Source organism: Myxocyprinus asiaticus, chromosome 26, assembly GCF_019703515.2.
Source record: "Myxocyprinus asiaticus isolate MX2 ecotype Aquarium Trade chromosome 26, UBuf_Myxa_2, whole genome shotgun sequence".
Lineage (NCBI taxonomy): Eukaryota > Metazoa > Chordata > Actinopteri > Cypriniformes > Catostomidae > Myxocyprinus > Myxocyprinus asiaticus.
Window position 1 is genome coordinate 745,639 of NC_059369.1, and position 24,093 is coordinate 769,731.

Genomic DNA, 24,093 nt, shown 5'->3' on the forward strand with positions numbered 1-24,093 from the left:
GAACGTCATGTTCACATTCTAGGTGATTTATTTCTGCTTATTCATAAATGGAGATTTAGAAAAATAACAAACTTTCGTTACTGTTACAGTTTAGCTTGTTAAAATGAAAACATTGGAAGAGGCGATGTTTTTCTTAATTGTATCCAGTAATAAAATACATGAGTAACAGCTTGATTTACAGAAGACTGTGCTTTTGTTTATTGGATTTACAGTGAAATCTTAACCCTAATGTTATATTTGGTTCATTACTGACCCGTTTAAGAGTTTAAAAACAGTGAAAAATATATCTTAATCTTGTTCTGGGTCAGAATGCCTTTGCATTCTCTACAACAATGAATAAATTAATACATTAAAAAAAATGTTTTTTCATTTCTATGATAATTTTTTTAATATTTAATCAATGTCAGGGTGTCTTGGGTGGTTGCTAGGGAATTATTATATTGTTGCTTAATGGCCCAAGTCCAAAGAGACCATACCCAAGATATGTAGGTATGTGTCGGGACATTTGTCATCGGAAGTATATGGGACAGATTTTTGTCATCTTGTTTTTCCTCAAATGAAGGGTTATAGCACCACCACTGACATACAGGTGGCGCTCTTTCCAGATTAAATGTTCCCATTAGAGCTTGTGTTTAGTTTGAAGAACAAGCCTATTTATGATCAGAAGGGATGTGTACTGTATATTGACTGGACTCTATACATTTTCTCCAAAGTACAAGGGTAAAGAAGGAAAAAATAAGATAATATGATTGTGATCTGTCAGCGCTGCAGTGTTCTCCAGCTGTGTTTGGTCTTGTTCATGGCAGAAGAGCATATGATGCAAGTATGAACACAGCCAATTTCACAGAATTAACCCACAATGCAGTTCTGTCCGGAGCTGAAACACACAACAACACAGTCAAGTGTGAAATAATCTGCTCTCACGTGCACTACACTGACTTTATCGAGTATATCCTCACCCCGAGAGGCAGTGATGCCAGTCATCTGGCTGGTGGCGGGTTGGGCGACAGGTTTGGCTGTTTGTGATGGTTTAACAGTGGTAGTGCTGGTTTGTGTGACTTTGTTAACGAGTAGCACCGGCCCAGAGCGCACACTATAAGTTTGTGTTTGGATGTTGTCAATTATCGCTGGGTCTGCTGGTCCTGAACACGGGTCTGAACATCGCTGGCTTTGTTTGGTGGTCACACACAGATGCACCTGACACTCAACAAACATCTAGAGAGAGAGAGAGAGACTTGTGAGAGTTAACCACCATCTATATGAAACTGAAAAACTGAAAGTTCATATAGAAGTTGTGAAGAATAATAAGAACATACTGTGTCTCCCTTTATATTCAGAGAGCCCAGATATAAGCGGTAAACCCGAACAGTTGGTGTTGACGTCAGGATCTCCACAGTGCTATTGCCAGATAAACACCTGAAACAGAAAGGCAGGTCAGCAGAAGTTGTATATAATTTCTTGAATTATCAATCATTAGCAGAAAGCAGTATCACGTTCCAATTTTATTAATTTTGGCAAAAAAAACCCCCAAAAAATTACGTGTCTCGTACGTATCACTGCAGTTTCATGGTGAAATGAACACAAGAGGCACTACAACAATGACTTATTCACTTTCACACATAATAAAACTGCAGATGTTCCTCCGCCCTGTTCCTCACACAATGCTATATAACGACATCTAAACATTTTTACTATAGCGCATGACTTTTAGAGCAATCAAATTGCATGGTAGCTCAACTGATAGAGCGTTGCACTTGTGATGTAAAGGAGTGGGATACAAGTCCTGAAGATACAAGTCCTCATAGCTTTTTCTGACACTATCAGTTAAGTTTAGGGTAAGGAGGAAGGTTTTGTTGATTTAAACTGAGTATTAACCTTAAAAACATCATAAATTTAACTCACTTTTAGCACCACATAGTGGACGTTTCACTTCAGAACTGCCGTGATATGGGTAAGGAACCACATGGTATCATATGCTACAGTCACATAAATTTCATGAGATCTGGCTGGGAAAATGTACTGAATAATTCCACATACAGTACAGTACATTACAACTACAATAATAAAAGGTGGTGTAAATGATTTGATGTTTTAACACTTTCTTGTATCCCACTTTTTTTTTTTTTTTTTTTTTTTTTTACTTTTATCAGTGTCTAGAGTCACTATCAGTGTAAAAACTGTGACTCTGTGGGGCTTTCAAAACATTCATCTGTTTCTTTGATAGCACACGTACATCACCCAGACGTCTATTTGAAGTGTGTTTACATCTGCAAGACGTATTTTTTTAGGTTGTTTGTTCATCTGCAATACTTCTATAAAACATTTCCTCTCAGATGTCAATAAGACATTCAGCAGTATCTTTGAGATGTTTATGAATTAGAATGTTTGTAATATGATCTTTTTTGTTTAGCAGATGTTAATTAGGGGTACGTTTACACGACAACGATGTACTAAAAATGGAAAACTTTCTCCTTTGCGTTTTTGAAAAGTTTCAAGTACAGGCGACAACGTTGTTAAAACGATCCCCATTCACACGGATCCACGAAAATTACTAAAAATGCTGTATGCATGCCAGGCCAGTAGTTGGAGATGTCACTTTGTAAAGAAACACTACGTGCCTACGCACATAAGCATTCTTCCACAGAGTGGTGAATATAAACAATGAAGATGGCAATCGCTGCTGGTAGTAGTGATGCAGTAAATTTACACTTTGCTGGAGAAGCGTGAATAAACTCAAAATGAGCGCACACACAGTCCTGTAGTCTGTCATTATAGTTTTGAATGTCTCGCGCATTGTTTTGAAGTACTCGCGCGCATGCCTATAAACTGAACACGTAATACGCATGCGCATGACGTCATCGTTTTCATAAATTCGCGTTTTTGTATGTTTACATGGAGATGATAACGGCATCGTTTTCAAAAACTTGCACTTTGAAACCCGTTTTCAAAAGTGTGCATTTTCAGGCCCCAAAACGACATTGTCGTGTAAACGAACAGCCAAAATGCATGAAAAGTTTTCCATTTTTAGTTGAAAATGTTGTCATGTAAATGACCCCTTGAATGCAATGCTTTCCAGATGAAAAGATCTAAAACAGACATCTCGGAGACTTGTGTGCTATCTGGATTTTTTTGAGCATCACAAGTTGACAAAGGAACATTTGCTCAACCAAGACTGTAAACAGCAACTATAAAGAATAAGAATATTTGTCTGTGTAATGTGATCATGTCTCTCTGATATTGTGCTGCTGAGATATTGCTGATGCCCTGAGAGCAGTTAAAACAATCAACTTTAGCAAACAATGAACTTCATCAAGAGTGTTTCTACCCGAACAGATGTTGATACTGACCCCTGGTTCAGCAGCGGTTGTGTGTTCAGGAAGTCTTGTGTTTCTGACTCAACGCAGCGGCCGACCATGAGCTCTGCACGAGCCAATGAGCAGTTAGAAAACACATGCAGGTCCAGCGTGTCCATCCTGTTAGCGCGAGTGAGTGCTCGTGCCGCACGCACCAGTTGAGACGTGCGTAATCGCGGCTGGCGTGTCTCTGTGGCCAACGGGCCTTCTCCAGGTGGATGAAACTCAAGCCAGAAGCTCACAGCACCAAAAATCTCCACTTCTGAGGGTACAGAGATCCTAAAGCTCGGACCTCTGGCCTGTTGACCGGGAATCCTGCAAGCGAGCGGAAGGACGAGAGATGCCAAGCGGCTGATGGTGGAATTTGGATTGACGCTGCGTAAAGTGTTCGTGTACAGCAATTCTGATCCTAAATGCTGGAAATGATCAAAAGAGATGAAGTCATATGACACTAATAGACAGAACTGCTATCAAATAATAATCAAATAATCTGTGTGATGTCGGTGACTGAAGTTAGATGTCATACGAGTCTCTTGGTGCCGCATGCGGTCAGTGAGAATGTGCTGGTGATGTGTGTTGTGTTGTGAAACACTGGGCACGAGGGGTCATTCAGCTGCAAGTCAGACAGAGGCACATACTCCAGGAAAGACACAGGCAGAACTACAGACATCTGCAGCTCACGCTCCAAACATCTCAACTCTGACATCACAAAACAATCAGAATGACACGAAAACAGTTGTTAGAAATTAAGGGGGAAAAACTGCCCCCTGGATTTGATTTTCAGGAGCATTTTTTTTTTATTTTATTTTTTCTTAAAGTAATAGTTTACCCAAAAATGAAAATTTGCTGATAATGTACTCACCCTCAGGCCATCCAAGATGTATCTGAGTTTCTTTCTTCATCAAAACAGAATTTAAGACTTTTAGGATTTCATTTCAGGCCTGCTCCTCTAAACAATGCAAGTGAATGTACTCCATTTTTTGATGGTCCAAAATGCATATTTAGGGTGCATCAAAATAATCCACACGACTCCAGTCGACAAATAAAGTTCTTCTGAATGCAAACGATTGCTTATTTTTAGAAACAAAACAATACTTATATACTTTTTAACTACAAATGTTCGCTTCCGTACATCTCATGCGCTTATGAGAGGGATGACATAAGCTTGTTGGTAAGGTCACATGTTGGAGGAGTCAGGAAGCACGTCATTATTTACATTGTTTTTTTTATTATTATTATATGGAAAGTATTTTTTATTTATTTTATATTGTTTTGAAATTGTTTTGGACTGTTTTGGTTTGCGAGCGGCACAAGTTTCTCTTGTAAACAATGACGCGCTTCCTGACGTGCGACCTTACCAACGAGCTTATGTCATCCCTCTCATGAGCACACATCACAGAGATGTACAGAAGCGAACATTTGTAGTTAAAAAGTATATAAGTATTGTTTTGTTTCTAAAAATAAGCAATCGTTTGCGTTCAGAAGAACTTTATTTGTCGACTGGAGTCGTGTGGATTATTTTGATGCACCCTAAATATGCATTTTGGACCGTCAAATAATGGAGGACATTCACTTGCATTGTTTAGAGGAGGAGGCCTGAAATGAAATCCTAAAAATCTTAAATTCTGTTTTGATGAAGAAAGAAACTCCGATACATCTTGGATGGCCTGAGGGTGAGTAAATTATCAGCAAATTTTCATTTTTGGGTGAACTATTCCTTTAAGTTTATGAGGGCATTACTTTCTCAACATAAAAATTATACTGTTTCATTCTTTTATTCTGATACTTACATTTGTTCTCAATCTGAATAATTAGAATTTTTTTTCCTACCCATAAAATTAAATCAACATCAAATCATATTTTATGTTATAATGTGTATGACTAGGCTTAGAATAGTATATTAAGAACTATATAAGAAAATAAAAATAAAAACAATCATTATTGGGGCATTTTTTTGCCCACACATTTTGAATTTCAGGGGCACTTTTGCCCTGAGCCCCCCTTAATTTCTGACCCTGCATGAGAACGAGACAGAGTTTGTGTATGGTTGCTTTTAAAGACAAAACATCTCTGATACGGAAACAACTAGATTTGCATACAGCTGAGCTTGCAAGGCAGCAAGAGAATAGTGTTTTAGTCTAGTTCTGTGTAAGTGAAATAATGCATCAGAGGCGCTCTACCATTGTCATGACACTCAGCACATGTCTTGTTTTTTGTCAACTATGAATCAACACATAAGACACAGACTTTACATGTGCAAAGGTGTTTTAGAAGGTTAAATAGATGCAAGAAATAATAATAATAATAATAATAATAATAAAATGTATTATCCAAATTGATGCAAGGAAGAAGACCAACAGTGCCTGCCAACTTTTTCAGCCATCTTGGTTCCAGAAGTATTTTTCTCATTAATTTTTTCCATTGGGATTTCATAAAATCCTTCATAAAAGAGTTGTGCGCCATTGGTGGAGCATTTCTCTTCAGGGTTCATGGGTAATGTTTTTTTTTCACCAAGAATTCTGCTATTAAACATGATTTTGAAACAGTGAAGTTAAAATAATGTGGACTGATGGCTTCAACAGAAGCAGATACCATTGATTAAAAAATAATAATGGGATTTTACCTCCTGGAACCAGACTGTTGCGCTCTATTACAGTTTAATATTCAGTTATAGCTGCAAGCAGCAGTTTTGGGGCCAAACGCAGCAATGCTTATTTGCTTAACTGTTGACAAAAAGTTGGCGATGTCACCAAATTAATTTTGGCTATTGATACAAGGCTTTGTGTCAATACACCCAAGCATTGCAAAAATACAGGCTTTGTTCCTGTTTGGCATCCTTACCATGAATAATCAATTATAATATAAAACTTTGAATTATCAAAGTTTGAGAATATTCTTGTAGCTCAGATGGTAGAGCATAGCACTAGCAACACTAAGATGATAGGTTCAATTTCTAGGGTACACATAAATTAAAGGAATATTCCATGTTCATTACAAGTTAAGCTCAATCGGCAGCATTTAAGGCATAATGTTGATTATTACATAAATTAATTTGGACTCGTCCCTCCTTTAAAAAAAAAAAAAAAAGCAAAAATGGAGGTTACAGTGAGTCACTTACAATGGAAGTGAATGGGGCCCGTTTTTGGAGGGTTTAAAGGCAGAAATATGAAGCATATCATTTTATAAAAGCAATTACATTAATTCTTCTGTTAAAACTTGTGTATTATTTGAGCTGTAAAGTTGTTTAAAACAGTTTTTATAGTCATTTTAGGGTTTACAGCGTTACATCATCATGGCAACGAAGTTGTAAAACTGGCTAAAACTTTACACTGATGTGGTTAGTAAGTGATTTTATCGCACTAAAATCATGTAAACACGCATTTTTACATCTTGTGTCTATACTTTTGAAACAGTGAGTATTTAAATGTTTACAGATTGACCCCATTGACTTCCATTGTAAGTGCCTCACTGTAACAGATTTTTGCTTTTTTTTTTAAAGAAAAGGAGGGACGAGTGGAAATACATTTTTGTGTTAATCAACATTATGTCACAAATGCTGTTGATCTATTGAACCAGGAACATTCTTTTAATAGAAAATTGCTTGAATGCATTGTAAGCAGAGCTGTCCCCAAACTTCTCTGGTATCCACAGGGCAAGATGCTAGTGATTCTTTCCAAGTTGTCTCTCAATACTACAAGCGTTGTGAAGATACAGCCTCATATTATGCTCCCTAGATACCTTTTTTTTTTTTTTACTTTTGCACGGCTTGGTCTGAAGATGATGTAGTGCTAACCTTTAGATTGGATGAGGAGTGACATTTTTTTTGTTGGTGAAAATCTTCAAAAAGGGAGACAAGTTAAATGGCTGGCCCAGACAAACAGGGTATCATTGGACTCTGCAAGACCCAAAGAATAAGCCTACTGCACACAGACTGTAAGTATTACCTGTTCCTGAGGGTAAAGGGTCCATTTGTGCTGAAAGAGAGAGATTATAAGAATTAAAAATTGTTGATATTTCATGTCCTCCCATCTGTAGTTTTTAAAATACAAATGGAGTAAAACAGTCTTACTGAGTTGCAGCCACATACACCGGACCTCAGACTGCAGACTGTAAAACACACAGTACAGCATTTTAACTGAGCTGTCAATCATTCATGTTCTTTCATGAGCTGTTAAAATGATTTGCTGTTGACCTCTGAGTGTTTGCAGCAAAACAAACGGAGATGAGACGAGATGACTGATTGGGACCTCTGACCCACGACAGACTGATGGACCTCTGAAAGTTCCCAACTGTTTCCATGGGTGATATGAAGAGACCTTCTGGACCAATCACAGCAATTTCAGACACTCTGTATGGAGAAAAGAGCAGCTGTGAAGTATTGATTTACCAATAAGAGTTACAGTTACTATTGCTCATAATTAGGCTCTGTGATGTGATCAAATGACCAAAGAAGTAATTCAGCCTGTAACTTGTCTCGCATAATTTGTGTTAGGAACATGTTCTCAATACAAATCATTAGCTTACTTCCTTTTTTGATCAGTACAAGAGTTTTGCAGTGCAAATGAGGCTTTTACTTTAAGAATTGTTTTAAAAAGAACCTCTTTTGCTCATAACTAAGGTTGAGATTTGCTAATGAAAGATTTTTATTGTGTTTGAAGAGTATAAAACACATAATGCTCATGTGTAAGTGTACTGTCATACGTCTGTTCTGTTGAGTGAACAGTAATATTGACTTGGAGTTCCTCAAAGGGCAGCACATGGAATACAGCGCCACCTACTGGACTCACACCTGCGAACTCTGGCACTGCAGGGCAGCCGGACTCACTTTCAACTAGAACACAATCACACAACATATCATACACATCCTGTTTAATAACACACATGTAATTATGTTGCTTAACGCTTCATTCATAAAGTGATGATTTATACAGTATAGACCAGGGGTGTCAAACTCGGTTCCTGGAGGGCCACAGTCCAGCAGAGTTTAGCTCCAACCCTAATTAAACACACCCGAAGCAGCTAATCAAGGTCTTCAGGAGTGCTTGAAGATTACAAGGAGGCATTTTGGAGCAGGGCTGCGGCCCTCCAGGAACTGAGTTTGACACCCCTGGTATAGACACTTCACTGAAAATATGTTTCTCATGTTCTTGAAACCCATTTGTCTAATGGTCAAAGTTGGAAAAGGGTGGACACTTTGAAGAGGCTAAAATATACATTTTTGTTTGTTTAACATTTGTGGTCACTAATGTAATGTGCAACCAGATTACTTTATGTAATGTTCCCTTTGTAAAAAGGGATTATAAAGGGGTCAGTAATGACTAATAATTCATTTACAAATGCATTCTGAATCATTGATATGCATTTATTATAGCATGCATAAAAAGGGTGACTTTCATGCAATACTTTTGAAATAGTGAGCCAATTTACCTCACATGTTATAAATGCTTAATTATACTTGTTCAACATTAGTAAAAAAAAAAAAAAAAAACAAAGTGACACAATCCCTCCTTTTAATCTCACTATAATATTCATTTTTTTTTTTTTTTTTTTTTTTTTTGCTGCTTGGTGATGTAGGGCTTTACTGGTTGTTTAGATCAGTGTTACTATCAGAAATAATTAATAATTATTTCTGTAGTTATTAATCAATATTTAAATTAATTAATTGGATCTAACTCATTAAAACCTCATATAGGACTCCAGTAAATGTAGTGTGCTACGTTTAGGAGCAAGTTTGGTTATTAGCAATAATTAATAATTATCAAAGATAATTATTAATTATTAAAATCAATAGAACATTGATGAGAATCAATGTTAGCTTTTTTTAATCCTTTAAAATCAACACTTATCAATTGTTAACATCGATGAAACATTAAAATTAACACTAGCTTATTGATCATTCTAATTCAATCAAAGATAATTATCAATTATCAAAAATCAATAGAATATTAATAAGGATTAACATTGACGGGGCACCACCCTGAAATCAGGGACTAATAACCGAATATTAAAACAGTCTCAATATTAGATTGTTTTCTTAGGAAAATCGACATCCGAAGAATATCGATTTTCGAATAAAAAAAACAATGAATGAAGGTTTGAATCCGAGCACTGACATCCCGTCAGCATGACACAGGTGTATGCAAAACAAACCAAAACACTTCTCTTTGTAATATAAACAAAGTTTATTTATGCAGTAATATCAATTAATAATTAATACAATGCAGTCAATAAACTTCCGACTTACAACTACAAACTAAACAGTGATATGATTAGATATAGGATTATTTTTATTTCCATAACACAAGGTGTGTGTGTGTGTCAGTGTGGTTAGTGAGAGAGAGAGAGAGAGAGAGAGAGATGATTAAGTGACAGCCCGAAAGCTGATTTCGCGATAGCTGGAGATGAAGCAGCCGTGTTCATCACTCAGAGACGCGGTTTTACGAGCGGGGCTCGTAAAAGTCCCTTGTTATTTGACTCTTTAATGGATGAACTCAGTTGCTGTCTCACCCGCGATGGCGAAAATGCACAACAGTCCAATTTGGTTGGACTACAATACAGCAAAACAAATTCGTGATAATTAATACCCTGAGTATTAATAATTAGCGGACATGGCGGTCCGTAAACTGTACAAGCAAAAACCTTGAAACACAAGAATAACACGCTATAATATTCTATCTCTGCCCAGACGTAAACCTCTTACTTGAATCGCATGAGGACACAGGTAGAATGTGTTTTCCTCCGTCCTTTAACTTTGACCCGGTTTCTTGAGGCTCGTGTGATGACTAGAGCCGTTTCCTCGCGCTGTCGGCGGCCGGTACAGCTGTTGATTCTCAGAGGGCGGTACGGCTGTTGATTCTCGGCGGGCTGGCGGAGAACTCAGAAATGTCGACTTGATTGAAGATGGAAGAGAAATCTTTAATCTCTTCACTTCTGTAGGCCAACGGATGAAGATGCGAATTGCTCGGCGGTCTCCTTCGGATCCGTTAGAGTGTTTGGTTGAACACAGAGTAATCTCAACTCGTCCAGCGAGATGGAGATTGTATGGCTACAGTTTCAAGTCGGACATTACTTCCTTATGCCACGAGGTTACACCGGAGAGCAGCAAAAAGCTACGTCCGTATTCGGTGAACGAAGTAGCCGGAAGCCACTTTGGAAGCATTTCAGAATTATTTGAAGTCCTGATGATGTCATGTTTGAGGGACGTTCTGTTGTGTGCCTCATCCAATAGGAGTTGAGAGCTCGATCCTTTAGAGGGCAAGGCTTCATGGATCTGTAGTCTGTTTTGGACTCCCTTTGTTTGATTTTGGCGCGATTTTTATCAGTAAGATTTATGACTTAGAAGGAGGGGGCTTGAGGAATGTTTTTTATGACTGTTAGGCCTGCCTTTGTCTTCTATCTGAATACATGAGGCCCAACAGTGACATAAATCATGAATTGGGACATTATGTTTTTTTATATATATATATAAATCTAAGTGTAAACAAGTGTATTTATAAAGGATTTATAACCTATGTTAAAATGCTCACTATTTGGCAGGTATTACATAAAAGTTGCCCTATTATTCGCGTTGTTATAACTGCATATCAATGGCCTGTATTCACAGCAGCGCCACCTTTGATTTCTGATGGGAATGAAAATGAGGCTGTGAGGGATAGACTTACCATCTCTTTAATGACATGCACTGTTTAAATCTATCAAAAAGCTCCTACTTCACATCTAATTTTCCATAACTCATGTTTCCTGGAGTTTTTTGTTTACTGAAATGTTTTCAATGTTTCGGCAACAGAACGATCCAAAAACACTTTTATCAACTGCACAACCAACTGAAGAGACAAAATTCAAAGCTGCCACTGAATAAGGTCTATAATTTATAATGCATTTATAAATTATTTATTAGTCATTGGGTAAGTGTTATCCATAATTCTCAAACTTCCACTTATGTTATTTAATATTTTGACACAATTATATTTTTTACACTTGTGAATATTTAATTGTTTCAAACAAGAGTAGTGATTCTGCAATTAATAGTGAATTTTGCAAGGAGGTGCTCACTGGTTATTAAGAGCTGCAGAGGAACAGTGGAGAACGGCTTCAGCTCCATCTGAGGAAAATCCTCCACCATGATCTCCACTGTATACTGGCCCACAGCTGCTCCACCTTCATACAGCAGTGTACAGGTCTCCTTTACATGGAGAAACACACATTTACAAGAAAGAGTTCAACATAAAACTTGCAAAAGATTTTTCCATTATACAGTATGTAACCGAGCTGGGGGCCCTGAGGCTTCAGCCCAGGTAAGCCTGTGTGTGTGTGTGTGGGTGGGTGGGTTTGGGTGGTTTACGAGGACTACAAGGTTACAAACTGGTAATTACAAGGGTATTATGCTATAAATGTGGTTTATGAGGACATTTCTAGTGTCCCCATAATTCAAATTGCTTAAAGAACATGCTAAACTACGTTTTTTTTTAAAAAGTGAAAATGCAGAACGTTTTTTGTGAGGGTTAGGTTGAGGGGTAGGGTTAGGGGATAGTTTCCACAATATAAAAATCATTATGTCTATGGAGATTCCTCATAAGGATAGCTGCACCAACGTGTGTGTGTGTACACCTGCCGCTTAACATGTATTATCTCTTTATGTAGTCCGGGGGAATCTTGGAGTGTGAGTCAAGTCTCACGGTCGGGGTTCTCCATTGCAAAAAGCAAGCCAAGCCAGTTTAACCATTTACTGTTACCTCAAGATTGTATGAACATGTGAACTTGTGAAATATAATTAATTTGATTATAAATTCTAACTGATTGACAGCCCTACTTACATTATAAGTACCTTAATGAAAACAAAATTACAATATTATCTCTACAAAGTGTCAATAAAAACACAGAAAAGATGGCATACTTCATTAAGCTGTAGAAATTGACTGAGTTCAGTCCTTCCATAATGACAGCGAACAACATCTCCATCTAAATCCATCACATACACAGGGATTTCCTGACGACAACCGGCACGCACCCTGACACAAACACATATAGAGGCGTTACACAGATATTGTATGTTTTCTATATATGTGCTGGGCAGTTGAAATGTGTGTCACCTGATTGGTGGAGGCAGAGCGACGTGTGGAGGCTGGTTCATGTGCTCTGTGTCCGCTCTGATGGAGGGATCGGCTCGTGTGTACAGTGACACTCTGTTAGATTTAGAGTAAACCAACACTATATGAGATTTGATCCCTTCACAGCTCCTGATGATGATATATCAGGGCAGAGTGTGTTATTTCTCACCCGAGTTGAAGTGTGGTGGTGTAGTTGCTGGAGATGCTTGTCTGCCACTGATGGAGGCACCAACCTGGTGAAGGGAACAGCCCTTTAAGAGGAGCAGAGGAGAGTTGAGCTGTGCAGGTCCCTTCATTACACACCTTATCCAGAGTGGGACAGGGCAAGCTGGAAAGCACACTATAATCAGCTCTGACCTGCAGAATACACATACAGACAGATCACTTACAACAGTCTGGTGGGCATTACACGAAAAGTGTCTTAAACTAATATGTTACTGTGGTGGTGGGAGCGTGGTTGAGCGCCGGCTTGTGAATGGAGAGTGAGATCAGGAGATGAGAACAGTAAGGATCATCACCTGGCAATGATTGTCTCTACCAGCTGTTTGTCATTGCAGTGAGAGTGGAGATGGGCTTTAAGAGCAAGCTGGATGCCAGTGAGGCAGAGAGAGAGTTACCACACTTAAAAGAAGAGACTGTGCTGAACTGTTTCCACTGAAAAGCGTAATTTAGACTGTTGCCGCTGAAAAGCGTGTTGTCTAAGTTTAAAATAAACATACCGTTTGATTTGGATTCGCCATCTCCCGCTTCCTCCTTTTCCCTAACTGTGAACTTTGTTATAGTTACTATTCACTCATTCTAAACTATTTTGTTTTTTTATGTGAAACACACACAAAAATTACTTTTGAAGAATCTTCACACAGCTCTTTTTCATACAAGGACAATCAAAGTATGGGAAAGATGACCAAAGCTTTTTAATTTACTTTTGATATATATTGTTTAGTTGCGTCTGTGTCTTTCTTACAATTGTACTTGCTACATTAACAACTTCAGACAATTTTTCTTTGTTTTTTGCTCAGGTTTCCATACCACATGGTCATAATGAAAGTTATAATGCTTTCCACAAGATTCTTGTTAACCATTTCTAAAATGTCACACCAAAGTGGTTTAACCCCCTAATAAGATGCAGTCTATGCATTGCTTTTTTTTTTTAAACAATCTGTATTCTCAGTAAATAAAGATGACTATCTGTAAATCTTCCTAGATAATTAAAACTAAAACTATTTCAATAGGGTGAACACCAAGTATTAAAGGTTGCACTTGTTCAGGGGTTTCCTGCATGTTGCTGGTAACAACCAACTCTTTGGTTTTATTAATATTAATCTCAAGAGCACTCAACCGACACCAGTTTTGGAGGGAATTTACATGGTTATAATAAAGAATATTCCTTTCTGTTCCTCCTTGCAAAAGGCAGAGAAGTGCCATGTCATCTGCATATTTAAATAGACAAAAATGTGCAAAGTCACTGTGCATTGGATAATGGCAAGCATGTTATTAGTCATGCATCAAACCATTGTTTTGTTTGGACAGTTTTCACCACTTCAACCCCCCTTCTGAACGACAACTATCTAAGGCTGAGCTGGCCCAGTGCCTCAGAGAAGATATGGTCTGACAGCTACAGCTGGCCAGGTGTTCCAGAGTTAAGCCCACTGTCCCTCAGTGTCACACACACAAACACAAGGAACACACTGACGACCATGTTAAATGCACGCTCACTTTATAAATGGAACTAACAGCAGCACTGGATCTCTAGACAATTGATAGGCAGGTAGGTTAAATGGAATTGTATTTACCTGTTCTAGTCTACCCATAGTGTCCATTCATAAAAGTCAGGGGTTCATCCGGGATTAGATTGTGTTATGTTTGACTTTGGTGTTTAGCTCTTGTTTGTGTTGTGTTAGTGTGTTTGCTAACAGTGGGCTACTGTGTGATTTGGTAGCGCTAGCTAGCCACACTTTTCGGTGGTGTAGTTGGGTCAGGTTTTCATCACTCTAGTGAGGTTAAGTCAGAACCATGCTTTTGCAGCTTTATGTTGAAAGAATTTGTCACTACTGTGGATTGAAAGTCAAATTAAGTCAGAGTGCCATAAGTTGCAGGCTAAGAGAGCTGACAGAGGTAACATGCCAGTAAAGTCAGTTGGACTTGTGATGACAAGGCTGGACCACCATGGTTCAGGAGGTAGTGCTGGGTCAGTTTCAGTGGAGGCTGATCATGACATTTTTAAGAGTTTTGTGTCCTTCCATACTATGTCTGTTTCCTGTGGGAAGGAAGAGTTTACAGTCACCATTTTGAGGGATACTGGAGCTGAAAAGCCTCTTCAGTACACTACGGAAGTCCTTATAAACCAGCAGAGAGAGAACTCTGAGTTAACATGCCCATTGGAGACAGCAGTATCCCTGGACAAGAGTGGCGAGATAGCAGAAAGCTTCTATTTAGGACAAGACGTGCCGATGAGGAATGTGAGGTTTTACAATAGCCCTGTATCAGCGAATTGGGGTGTTTGGATCAAATTGGACCAAATTGCTATGCCGATGACACACAGCTCTACTTGTCTTTCCAGCCCAATGACACCATGGTGATTGCTCGAATCTCAGCCTGTTTGGCAGACATCTCGGCCTGGATGAAGGAACACCACCTGCAAATTAACCCAGTGAAGACTGAGCTCCTTGTCTTTCCAGCCAACCCTGCTATTGAACACAACATCACCGTGCAGCTGGGTTCAGGAGAAGCGATTTATCTACAGGAGTCTGCAGTTGCGTGTAAGTGTGTTTATTTCATTGTTTTACTTTGTTGTAGAGTGGTATTCTTTGCTAGACTTGTGGTGTTTGTTTACTGGCTTGAACTCGTGTCGCTTAAACGTGTGTTGGTGTGTGCTATATTGTTTTGACTTGTCCCAGGGTATTCACTGCTAGGTTTAGAGTTGTTTGTCCAGTGTGTGTAAAACCATAGTTGTTTTTAGTGTCTATAAACAGTGCTTCACTTATTTTAGAGTGTTATTTATTGCTAAAGTGTAGCATAATTTATTTGCGGTGTACTGAAGTCACGTTTGTTCCTGCGCTGTTCACCTCACGTGACCCGTAGTTTCGGTTGCCCACGTGACTAGCTTTGTGCTAAGTAGCATTAAGGCGTGTCCTGCTTTTTTCACTGTATGGCTCGTTAGCATTGTGTATATATTTTACGTGAATGCTGACACGGAAGCGGCAGCGGAAGTGGTAGCCCTCGTGTAAAGCCCTCCTCATGTGAAGACCTACTTGTGTAAAGACCAGCGAGTCTACCTGTGCGAGTCCACCGAGCAAGGACACCGACAAGGCGCCACTCACCATAGCACTTAAGTATCTTTTAATTTGATCTTTTTTCTTATTTTCCTTGTACATACTAACATGTCTAGTTCACGAATAACATATGCCTTCAAGCACATCCCTGTTATCTGTTACAGACTGTTTACATGATATAGATGCAAGACAAAATGCAACCCACACAACCTACAGCCACTTTGCACTTCAGCACCTGCTCCGCTCTCTTTCTCAGTGGGACTCTGGAACTGCCAGTCAGCTGTGAACAAAGCTGACTTCATTCCAGCCTTTGCCACACAGTCCACCCTCAGCATCTGGCACTGACAGAAACATAGACACATCCAGAGGATATAGCAACACCTGCTGCTCTCTCCAACAACTTCTCCTTCTCTCACACCCCTCAACACACTGGTAGGTGTGGGGGAACAGGTTTGCTCATTCATAACAACTGGACATTTTCACCACACTCTTCTCTATTTAACAATACTACTTTTGAATTCCATGCTATTACTACAATGCAACCCACAAAAATACACTCTAGGTCAGCTGGCAAACTTTCTCGAGGTGTTGGATGTCCTGCTGTCCTCCTTCCCGGAGGATGGTAAGCCACTTGTGGTTCTTGGTGATTTTAACATACACCAAGACAAGCCCCAGGCCACTGAACTGAATGCTCTTCTGGCCTCATTTGATTTGGAAAGACTGTGCTTAGCAGCAACTCAACACCACCTGCAACTTAGCCCAGCCAAGACCGAACTCCTTGTCTTTCCAGCCAACTCTGCTGTGAGAACACAACATCACCATGCAGCTGGGTGCAACTACAGTAACGCCTTCCAAAACGGTCAGAAATCTAGGGGTAACCATCAATAACAAACTAAATTTCACAGACCACATCTCAAAGACCGCAAGATCATGTAGATTTACACTCTACAATATCAGGAAGATAAGACCCTTCCTCTCTGAACATGCCACACAACTTCTTGTTCAGTCACTTGTCATAACTAGACTGGACTACTGTAACGCTCTCATTGCAGGCCTCGCTGTATGCACAATTAGGCCCCTGTAAATTATCCAAAATGCAGCAGCACGTCTAGTCTTTAATGAACCAAAGAGAGCGTCTCTCTTCACTGGCTGCTGGTTGATGCACGTATCAAATTCAAGGCTCTGATTCTGGTATACAGAACAGTCACTGGGTCTGCTCCAGCATACCTAAAATCATTTCTGCAGAGCTACGTTCCCACCAGAAGCCTGCGGTCGACTAATGAGCGGCGCCTTGTTGTACCAACACAAAGAGGCACCAAAAAACATTCCCGGACTTTCGGTTTCACTATACCACGTTGATGAAATGACCTTCCCAACTCCATCCATGAAGCAAACTCGCTCTTTGTCTTCAAAAAACGGCTAAAAACACATCTTTTCCATGAGCACTTAACCATTCACTCATTAAAAAAATAAAAATAAAAATTATATATATTCTTGTTGCACTCTACTCTGTCTTGATACTCTATTCTGATGTTAGTGAAACTTTGTAATGCAGCAGTTTTCATACCACTGTCTCCTTAAGTTGAATTGCTTATGATGTATTATTCCTCTTTTGTAAGTCGCTTTGGATAAAAGCATCTGCCAAATGAATAAATGTAAATGTTAATTGTGCTGCCAAAGTCATTTCAGCAGGAAATTTTAAAGCTTGCGCATGAAACACCAATTGTGGGACACCTGGGGATAAGAAAAAGCCCAAGCCAAGCTGGTTAATCACTTTTTTGCCCCAAATTACACAATGTTGTGCTTCCATTTTGTCATTCCTGCCAGATGTCTGGTAACCCAAATCAGACCATTCCAGATGCCCCTTTGCATGTCCTGCCTATAGTGGAGGAGCCTTTTTCCTGTGTAGTGATCAGTCAAATTAAACTGCCACACACGCGGAAAGATAATACGTTTCTTTTAACAATGGATGTGACAACTAGGTTTCCAGAGGCAGTGCCTCTGCTGAATATTAAGGCATATATGATTGTTGAGGCTTTGTTGCAGTTATTTTCACATTTTAGACTGGTTTAGGAGATTCAGTCAGATCTAGGCACTAATTTCATGTCTGGAGTGTTCCAGCAGGTCATAACAGAGTTAGGTATCATTCAAGTAAAATAATCCTGAGGTTTGCGCTCTTGTAGCAGTTCAGAAGGAGAAAGAGGTGGATGACAGTGAGTATGGTCCTGGCTTTTCATCCTTGTTGCCTGTCAGTCCATGTTTGAAAAACTCTGAAGTCCTCCAAGATTAAGATCCTTAATTTTCCCATCTTACCTTAGATCAGGAGCAGGATATTAAGAATTTGTTTCACTCTGAATTCGATCTGTTTTAGTTAGAATAAGTAGTAATAGATCCAGTAGTATTATTTCAACCACTAAAGATAATATCCACTTACAATCTTCCTGATCTGTCTTAAATTCTCAGTGTGCCAAAAAGTTGGATCACAAATGGAAAAGTAGAAATGTAGAGGTGTTTCGAGGTGCACTGAAGGATAGTGTCTCTAGCTACTGACACGATCTGAGAGCTGCTAGATATGCATATTTATCAAACTCATAGAAAATAACCACAACAATCTTCTGTATTTATTCAGTACAGTGGCTAGATTAACAAGGAACAAAGCCTCGACAGAACCAGATGTACCCTCAAAGCATAGCTGTAATAACTTTCTGAATTTCTGTACTGATAAAATTGAGACCATCAGAAAGAAAATTTTGAGTTATACGACCATCTGCCACAGCACCCGAGAAGACAACATCTCATATCTTTCCCTATTACCAACTTCAGTTATTTCCAATTATAGATCAGGAAGACCCAACAAAACTTATTAAAGCATCAAAACCAACAACATGCATGTTAGATCCTGTACCCACTAAGCTCTTAAAAGAGGTGTTTCCCCTAATCTCAGAACTTCTTCTCAATATTATTTGGGACATGTCCCAAGAACTTTTATGCTGGCAGTTATCAAACTGTTATCAAGAAACCACAGCTTAATCCTGGTAAACTAGTTAATCATAGACCCATCTCATATCTCCGATTCATGTTCATTCTGGAAAAAGCAGTCTCCTCCCAACTTTGCTTCAGTCAGGTTTTAGGCACCATCATAATATGGAAACTGTGCTTCTCAGAATTACAAATTACTTGATTTTATCTTCTGACCACGCTTTTATCTCTCTTCTAGTGCTATTAGATATACAGTAAGTGTTACCTTTGATCATGACATACTCTTGGACAGGCTTGATCATTACGTTGGCATTTGTGGATAGGCATTAGCCTGATTTAGTCCATAATTCCCTGAGGTCTACCACTTTGTTCTCGTAAATTAGAAACTTCCAGATGAAATACAAGTATGGAGTGCCAGAAGGCTTTGCATTAGGTCCTCTGCTGTTCTCCTTGTAAATGCCTCCCTGAGGAGACATTATCAGGAAATTTTTTTATTAGATATTGCTTTTATGCCAGTGACACTCAACTTGATATTTCCTTCAGACCAGATTCAATTAAGTTAAGCTGATACTCCGAGTCACTAGCCAATTTTTCCAATGATTTTCAAAATTTTATTCTACCTCTGCAATATTTTCCACAATTTTAAAGCCTTAAAGGAAATAATTTATCCCCATTTAATTACGATTTAAAATTTAAATATGAAATAAATAAATTACAAAATAAATAAGCACACATACACCTTAAGAAGGATGATAATTTGACAATAATCGTCATGATTATGACATGCCCAAATAGAGACAATTAAATCGGTACACCCAATTATTTGTATGACAATTAATCGTCCACTAAATTTCATAACCGTGACACTGACCGGCCTACTAGGACAACTCAAAATAAAATAGATAAAACTGAAAGCATACTGTACATAATCTACAGCACAATCAGCAGAAAATGTCAGAAACACGTTAGCATCCAGCTTTCTCTTTTAATAAAAAATTTAATTTATGTAAAAAAAAAAAAAGGTTCCCATTTGACTCTTTGACTCTTTTCTTTTTTGTTTTACTTCTGGATGGACCACTTCTTCAGCTTCTGTGATCCATTTACCATATTTACTATACATTTTTCTCTGTGAAAGCTGATAACTTACAAATGGCACTTAAGCTTTAGCAAATGGCAAAACATGCCAAAAAATGGAAAACACTTAAAGGGGCTTTTCAGGCAGTGGACTTTAATTTAAAATAATCATAAAAAAAAAAATAACAAAAATAAATCACAAAGCAGGGTCATTATACATGATCAAAACACACAAAGACACACAAGCACACACTCGTGCATGTAAGGAAGCCAAGTGCAAAAAAGTTAAAGTGCATAATTGTTTGTTATATATGATATATTATTACAACCCAGATAGCATGTGTACATCTCTGTGTGTGGTGGCAGTGGTGGCTCAGCGGTTAAGGCTCTGGGTTACTGATCAGAAGGTCAGGGGTTCAAGCCCCAGCACCGCCAAGATGCCACTGTTGGGCCCTTGAGCAAGGCCCTTGACCCTATCTGCTCCAGGGGTGCCGTATCATGGCTCACCCTGCACTCTGACCCCAGCCTAGCTGGGATATGTGAAAAAGAAGAATTTCACTGTATATGTGCAAATGTGTGATAAATAAAGAAAATTATAATTAATTAACAGAGTTTATCAGATTTAATGTCTAATAGATGTATTGCAGATGAGCAAACAATGTAAATAATGCATCTTCTAGTAAACACATCAAACAGATGTCTGGGTGATGAATGTGTGCTATCAGAGAATATTACATTTAAAAAAAAATTATATTAGGGCCTCTAATTAGGGGCGCAGGGAGAGATAACTTGGCTGGCACACATTCAAGCACTGTTTGTCTATTTATATTTAGTGTATATTACGCATTTTGCCTTGTTTCTGAATGTCATGCCACCGCGGGCCTGCATCATCTCTTAGGATGAAATTGAAGGAGAATAAACTCCTATCTGCTGCGGCTCTTGTCAGTCAGACAGCAACTGATACCCCAAGAACACTGCCTGCATCTCTTCATTCTCTTAAAACGAAATTTACTGAAGACATAAGCTAATCTGCAAACCAGTCCAACAGCAAAAGACACATCGCCAACTGCTGCCTACATCCCTGTTGTCAATAATGGATGGACTACAAAGACTTACAATATAATTATCACTACAGTATTAAACACTGCCTTACTGTCATATTGAAAAATAAGATCACTTAATCTGTTCAATGAATACATGACTTATAATACTGGCACATATTCATGCAATGCATAGCAAAGCCAGAAGTTGATGGGCTCCCTCAGCTGTGTCTGGTTCCTCTCAAGGATTTTTTCCCTTTCCACAGTCAACTTTGGCTTTCTTACTGGGGCTTGAAGACATAAAAGACATCAAGGCATGCTTTCTATAAAGCTGCTTTAAAATTATGTGTATTGTGAAAAGTGCTTTACAAATAAAAGTGACTTGACTATAACAATCTTTATCTGTGTCTTTCTTTTTTGGCACAAAGTACAAAACTACTGATTGTAAGAGATTTATTATAAAATAATTGATGTGTGATCTATTATAAAATAATTTCCTCCCTCATGTAATCTCACTGTAGAGATACACTGATGATTTCTTACTTTGGAAAGATATTTTACATACACTACTTTCATTACTAGATTTGGTGATCTTGAGTTTTCTCTTCTGAGATGTTATTCTTCTCACCACAATTGTACAGAGCAGTTATCTGAGTTACCATAGACTTTGTCAGTTTGAACCGGTCTGGCCATTCTCTGTTGACCTCTCTCGTCAATAAGGCATTTCCATCTGCAGAACTGCCCCTCACTGGATGTTTTTTGTTTTGGGCACCATTCTGAGTAAACTCTAGAGACTGTTGTGTGTGAAAATCCCAGGAGATCAGCAGTTACAGAAATACTCAAACCAGCCCATCTGGCACCAACAATCATGCCACGGTCGAAATCACTGAGATCAAAGTTTTTCCCCATTCTGATGGTTGATGTGAACATTAATTGAAGCTCCTGACCTGTATGTGTGTGATTTTATGCACTGCAGCCACACGATTGGCTGATTAGATAATCACATGGATGATTGTTGGTGCCAGACGGGCTGATTTGAGTATTTCTGTAACTGCTGATCTCCTGGGATTTTCACACACAACAGTCTCTAGAATTTACTCAGAAGAGGCAGTTCTGTGGATGGAAATGCCTTGTTGATGAGGGAGGTCAACAAAGAATGGCCAGACTGGTTGGAACTGACAAAGTCTATGGTAACTCAGAAAACCGCGCTGTACAATTGCAGTGAGACGAATATCATCTCAGAATGCTATTCTGAGACGCGGGTTGGCACTGTTTTGGTGGCACGAAGGGGACCTACACAATATTAGGCAGGTGGTTTTAATGTTGCGGCTGATTGGTGTACATAAAGACTGAATAGGCCTCTCCTCTTCCCTCTGTACCACCAAATTTCAGACAGAAACATTTTCTACAGGCCCATAGCTTTCACCCTGTCTCTCTGAACAAGAGTTTGCCCAATCAATCAACTCATTAGACTGAACAGAATTTGTGAAGATAATGAGAATTATGAGATGAGTGAACCACACATATCTAAATTCAGATGGGGGGATATATGGAGTAATGAGCAGCAAGTGCAGCAAAGACAGTGCAGGTCAAAAGCCGGTTGTTAGGGTTCCCCCACTCCAAAAATCACAGTTTAACCCCTGCTTAAGAGGACTAAGAAAATTAGGGATATAGTCATGCACCCTAACAGGAAAAAAAAAGTCTCTCTTGGAAGTTTCTAATGTGGAAATTGTACCAATTGCTAATATACACAAAATGAAATGAAAAGTAATAAATGACTATTTTTACTTTGCAAGGCTGTAAAATAAGGTTTGGGGATAATAGTATAAGCAAGGGCCATTTAAAAATTTTTTTTTTTTACCACTAATCTGACCCCTTAAAGGTGGTTTGCCAGTGTTTGGTTACGGCCCTGGTCATTTAGGACTGTGGTTGGAAAATAGAATTTCAGCAGTAAGCTTTTCAAATGTAATGACTTTTCTTTATAAAATGATTCAGCTTCAGAGAGAATAACTGAGGCCAGAGTCAGAGGACACTTCCCACAGGAAACGTGTTTAAAGGTACTAAAGAAAGACAACACTATAGAGTTTGTTGTTTTAATATAAAGATTCCCACCTGCTCTGAACCAGCTTGATCAAGCGGCTCAATATTCACTGCTGCTCCTAAACTGAATCCCTCACTGTTCCGGCTCAGCAGACCCAGACTGAGAACCAGAGACCTGAGAGCCGATCTCAGATTCACCCACATCACTGTGGAGTCAAGACAAGTGCTGATCCACAAGAGAACACACATCAATACATTGATAATAGATCTCACATTAAGACTTAATAAAAAAAATCTACAGTAGATGGAACGAGTAAATTAAAACTACAGTATGTTAGTCCATTGTGATTCCTTATTAAGTGCTCTGGGTATAATAAACTTCAATCGTTTCATTATCATGGGAAAATATAAGTTAAACCCATAATACATTGAGAAATTGACATTATCTTCTTCCATAATGTCATTTATTTTAAAGCTTGGTTTAGCATCGATTGCTTCAGAGGTTGTACCACAGACTCATTTACCACTTCAAATCTTTGACCGTGATTGTCAATTAATAATAATAAAAAAAAAATTAAAAAAAAAACATACCCAACTTGAAAATGGTCTCCTGTCTTCAGAAAGAGATCTCTTTGTGGTTATTATAGTCCTTTGCTGGTTTTATACTGATTGTGCTAACTTTATTTTTGGATACATTTAACAAAATCCAGCCCTCATTTGTTTCCTCGCAGCAATGTGAAAGTTAACTGGTGTACAAAAACAATGCTAAACTGGCTTGACGAGAACTGTGAAGCCTTTAACCTACATTGTTAAAAGATTATGTGTCTTGGAGTGTGAATGCCAGGAACATCAGGTCTATTGAATTTCCACAACAAAGAATAAAAAAAAGAAAGAACTATTTCCTCTTGTTAAGACTCTTATTGATCTATTATTTCGATAGTGAAAGGACTATAAAATACCAATACAGATCTCATCTCTGCCTGTCTGCATTTATATGTAAGAGTTATATGGTAGAATTCAGCGATTGTTAAAACAATACAGCTGAAGTCTATATAAAACGTACTAACATTCAAACACTTGTGCTGATTGAAATGATTAAAGAAATCTTGACTTCATTTGATTTGATTATCCAACAAATGAAATCAGATTTATATTCTCAAAGCTCAATCGAGCAAAAATCAATGCTACAGTGAGGCACTTACAATGGCATGTAACTTGTATTGAACCT

The 24,093-nt window shown here is 38.5% G+C and overlaps 1 protein-coding gene across 3 annotated transcripts; it reads right to left on the bottom strand.

The window, feature by feature from the left end:
* LOC127417353 (uncharacterized) lies at window positions 1–24,018 on the bottom strand. Of its 3 annotated transcripts, none has more exons than XM_051657331.1 (15): window positions 23,457–24,018; window positions 22,938–23,071; window positions 12,630–12,817; window positions 12,443–12,535; window positions 12,247–12,361; window positions 11,406–11,535; window positions 8,055–8,184; window positions 7,546–7,701; window positions 7,423–7,460; window positions 7,298–7,327; window positions 3,880–4,052; window positions 3,348–3,769; window positions 1,317–1,416; window positions 960–1,215; window positions 1–877 (listed from the first exon to the last, which is right to left on the bottom strand). In XM_051657331.1, the coding sequence occupies exons 2-15, from the start codon at window positions 23,067–23,069 to the stop codon at window positions 798–800; spliced, it is 2,043 nt and encodes a 680-aa protein (XP_051513291.1). In that variant the 5' UTR covers window positions 23,070–23,071; window positions 23,457–24,018; the 3' UTR covers window positions 1–797. The 3 variants fall into 3 exon arrangements, with proteins under 3 accessions (XP_051513291.1, XP_051513290.1, XP_051513289.1); XM_051657330.1 differs by having other exon boundaries at window positions 22,938–23,091; XM_051657329.1 differs by having other exon boundaries at window positions 22,938–24,018.
* Window positions 24,019–24,093: the final 75 nt, after the last annotated feature.

Coding starts and splice junctions, on each gene's coding strand:
- LOC127417353 (XM_051657329.1), bottom strand. CDS start 23,114: ATGTGTGTTCTCTTGTGGATCAGCACTTGTCTTGACTCCACAGTGATG. Junction 7,461..7,545: donor TTTGCTGCAAACACTCAGAG/GTCAACAGCAAA, acceptor TGTGTTTTACAG/TCTGCAGTCTGAGGTCCGGT. Junction 3,770..3,879: donor CATGCGGCACCAAGAGACTC/GTATGACATCTA, acceptor GATCATTTCCAG/CATTTAGGATCAGAATTGCT.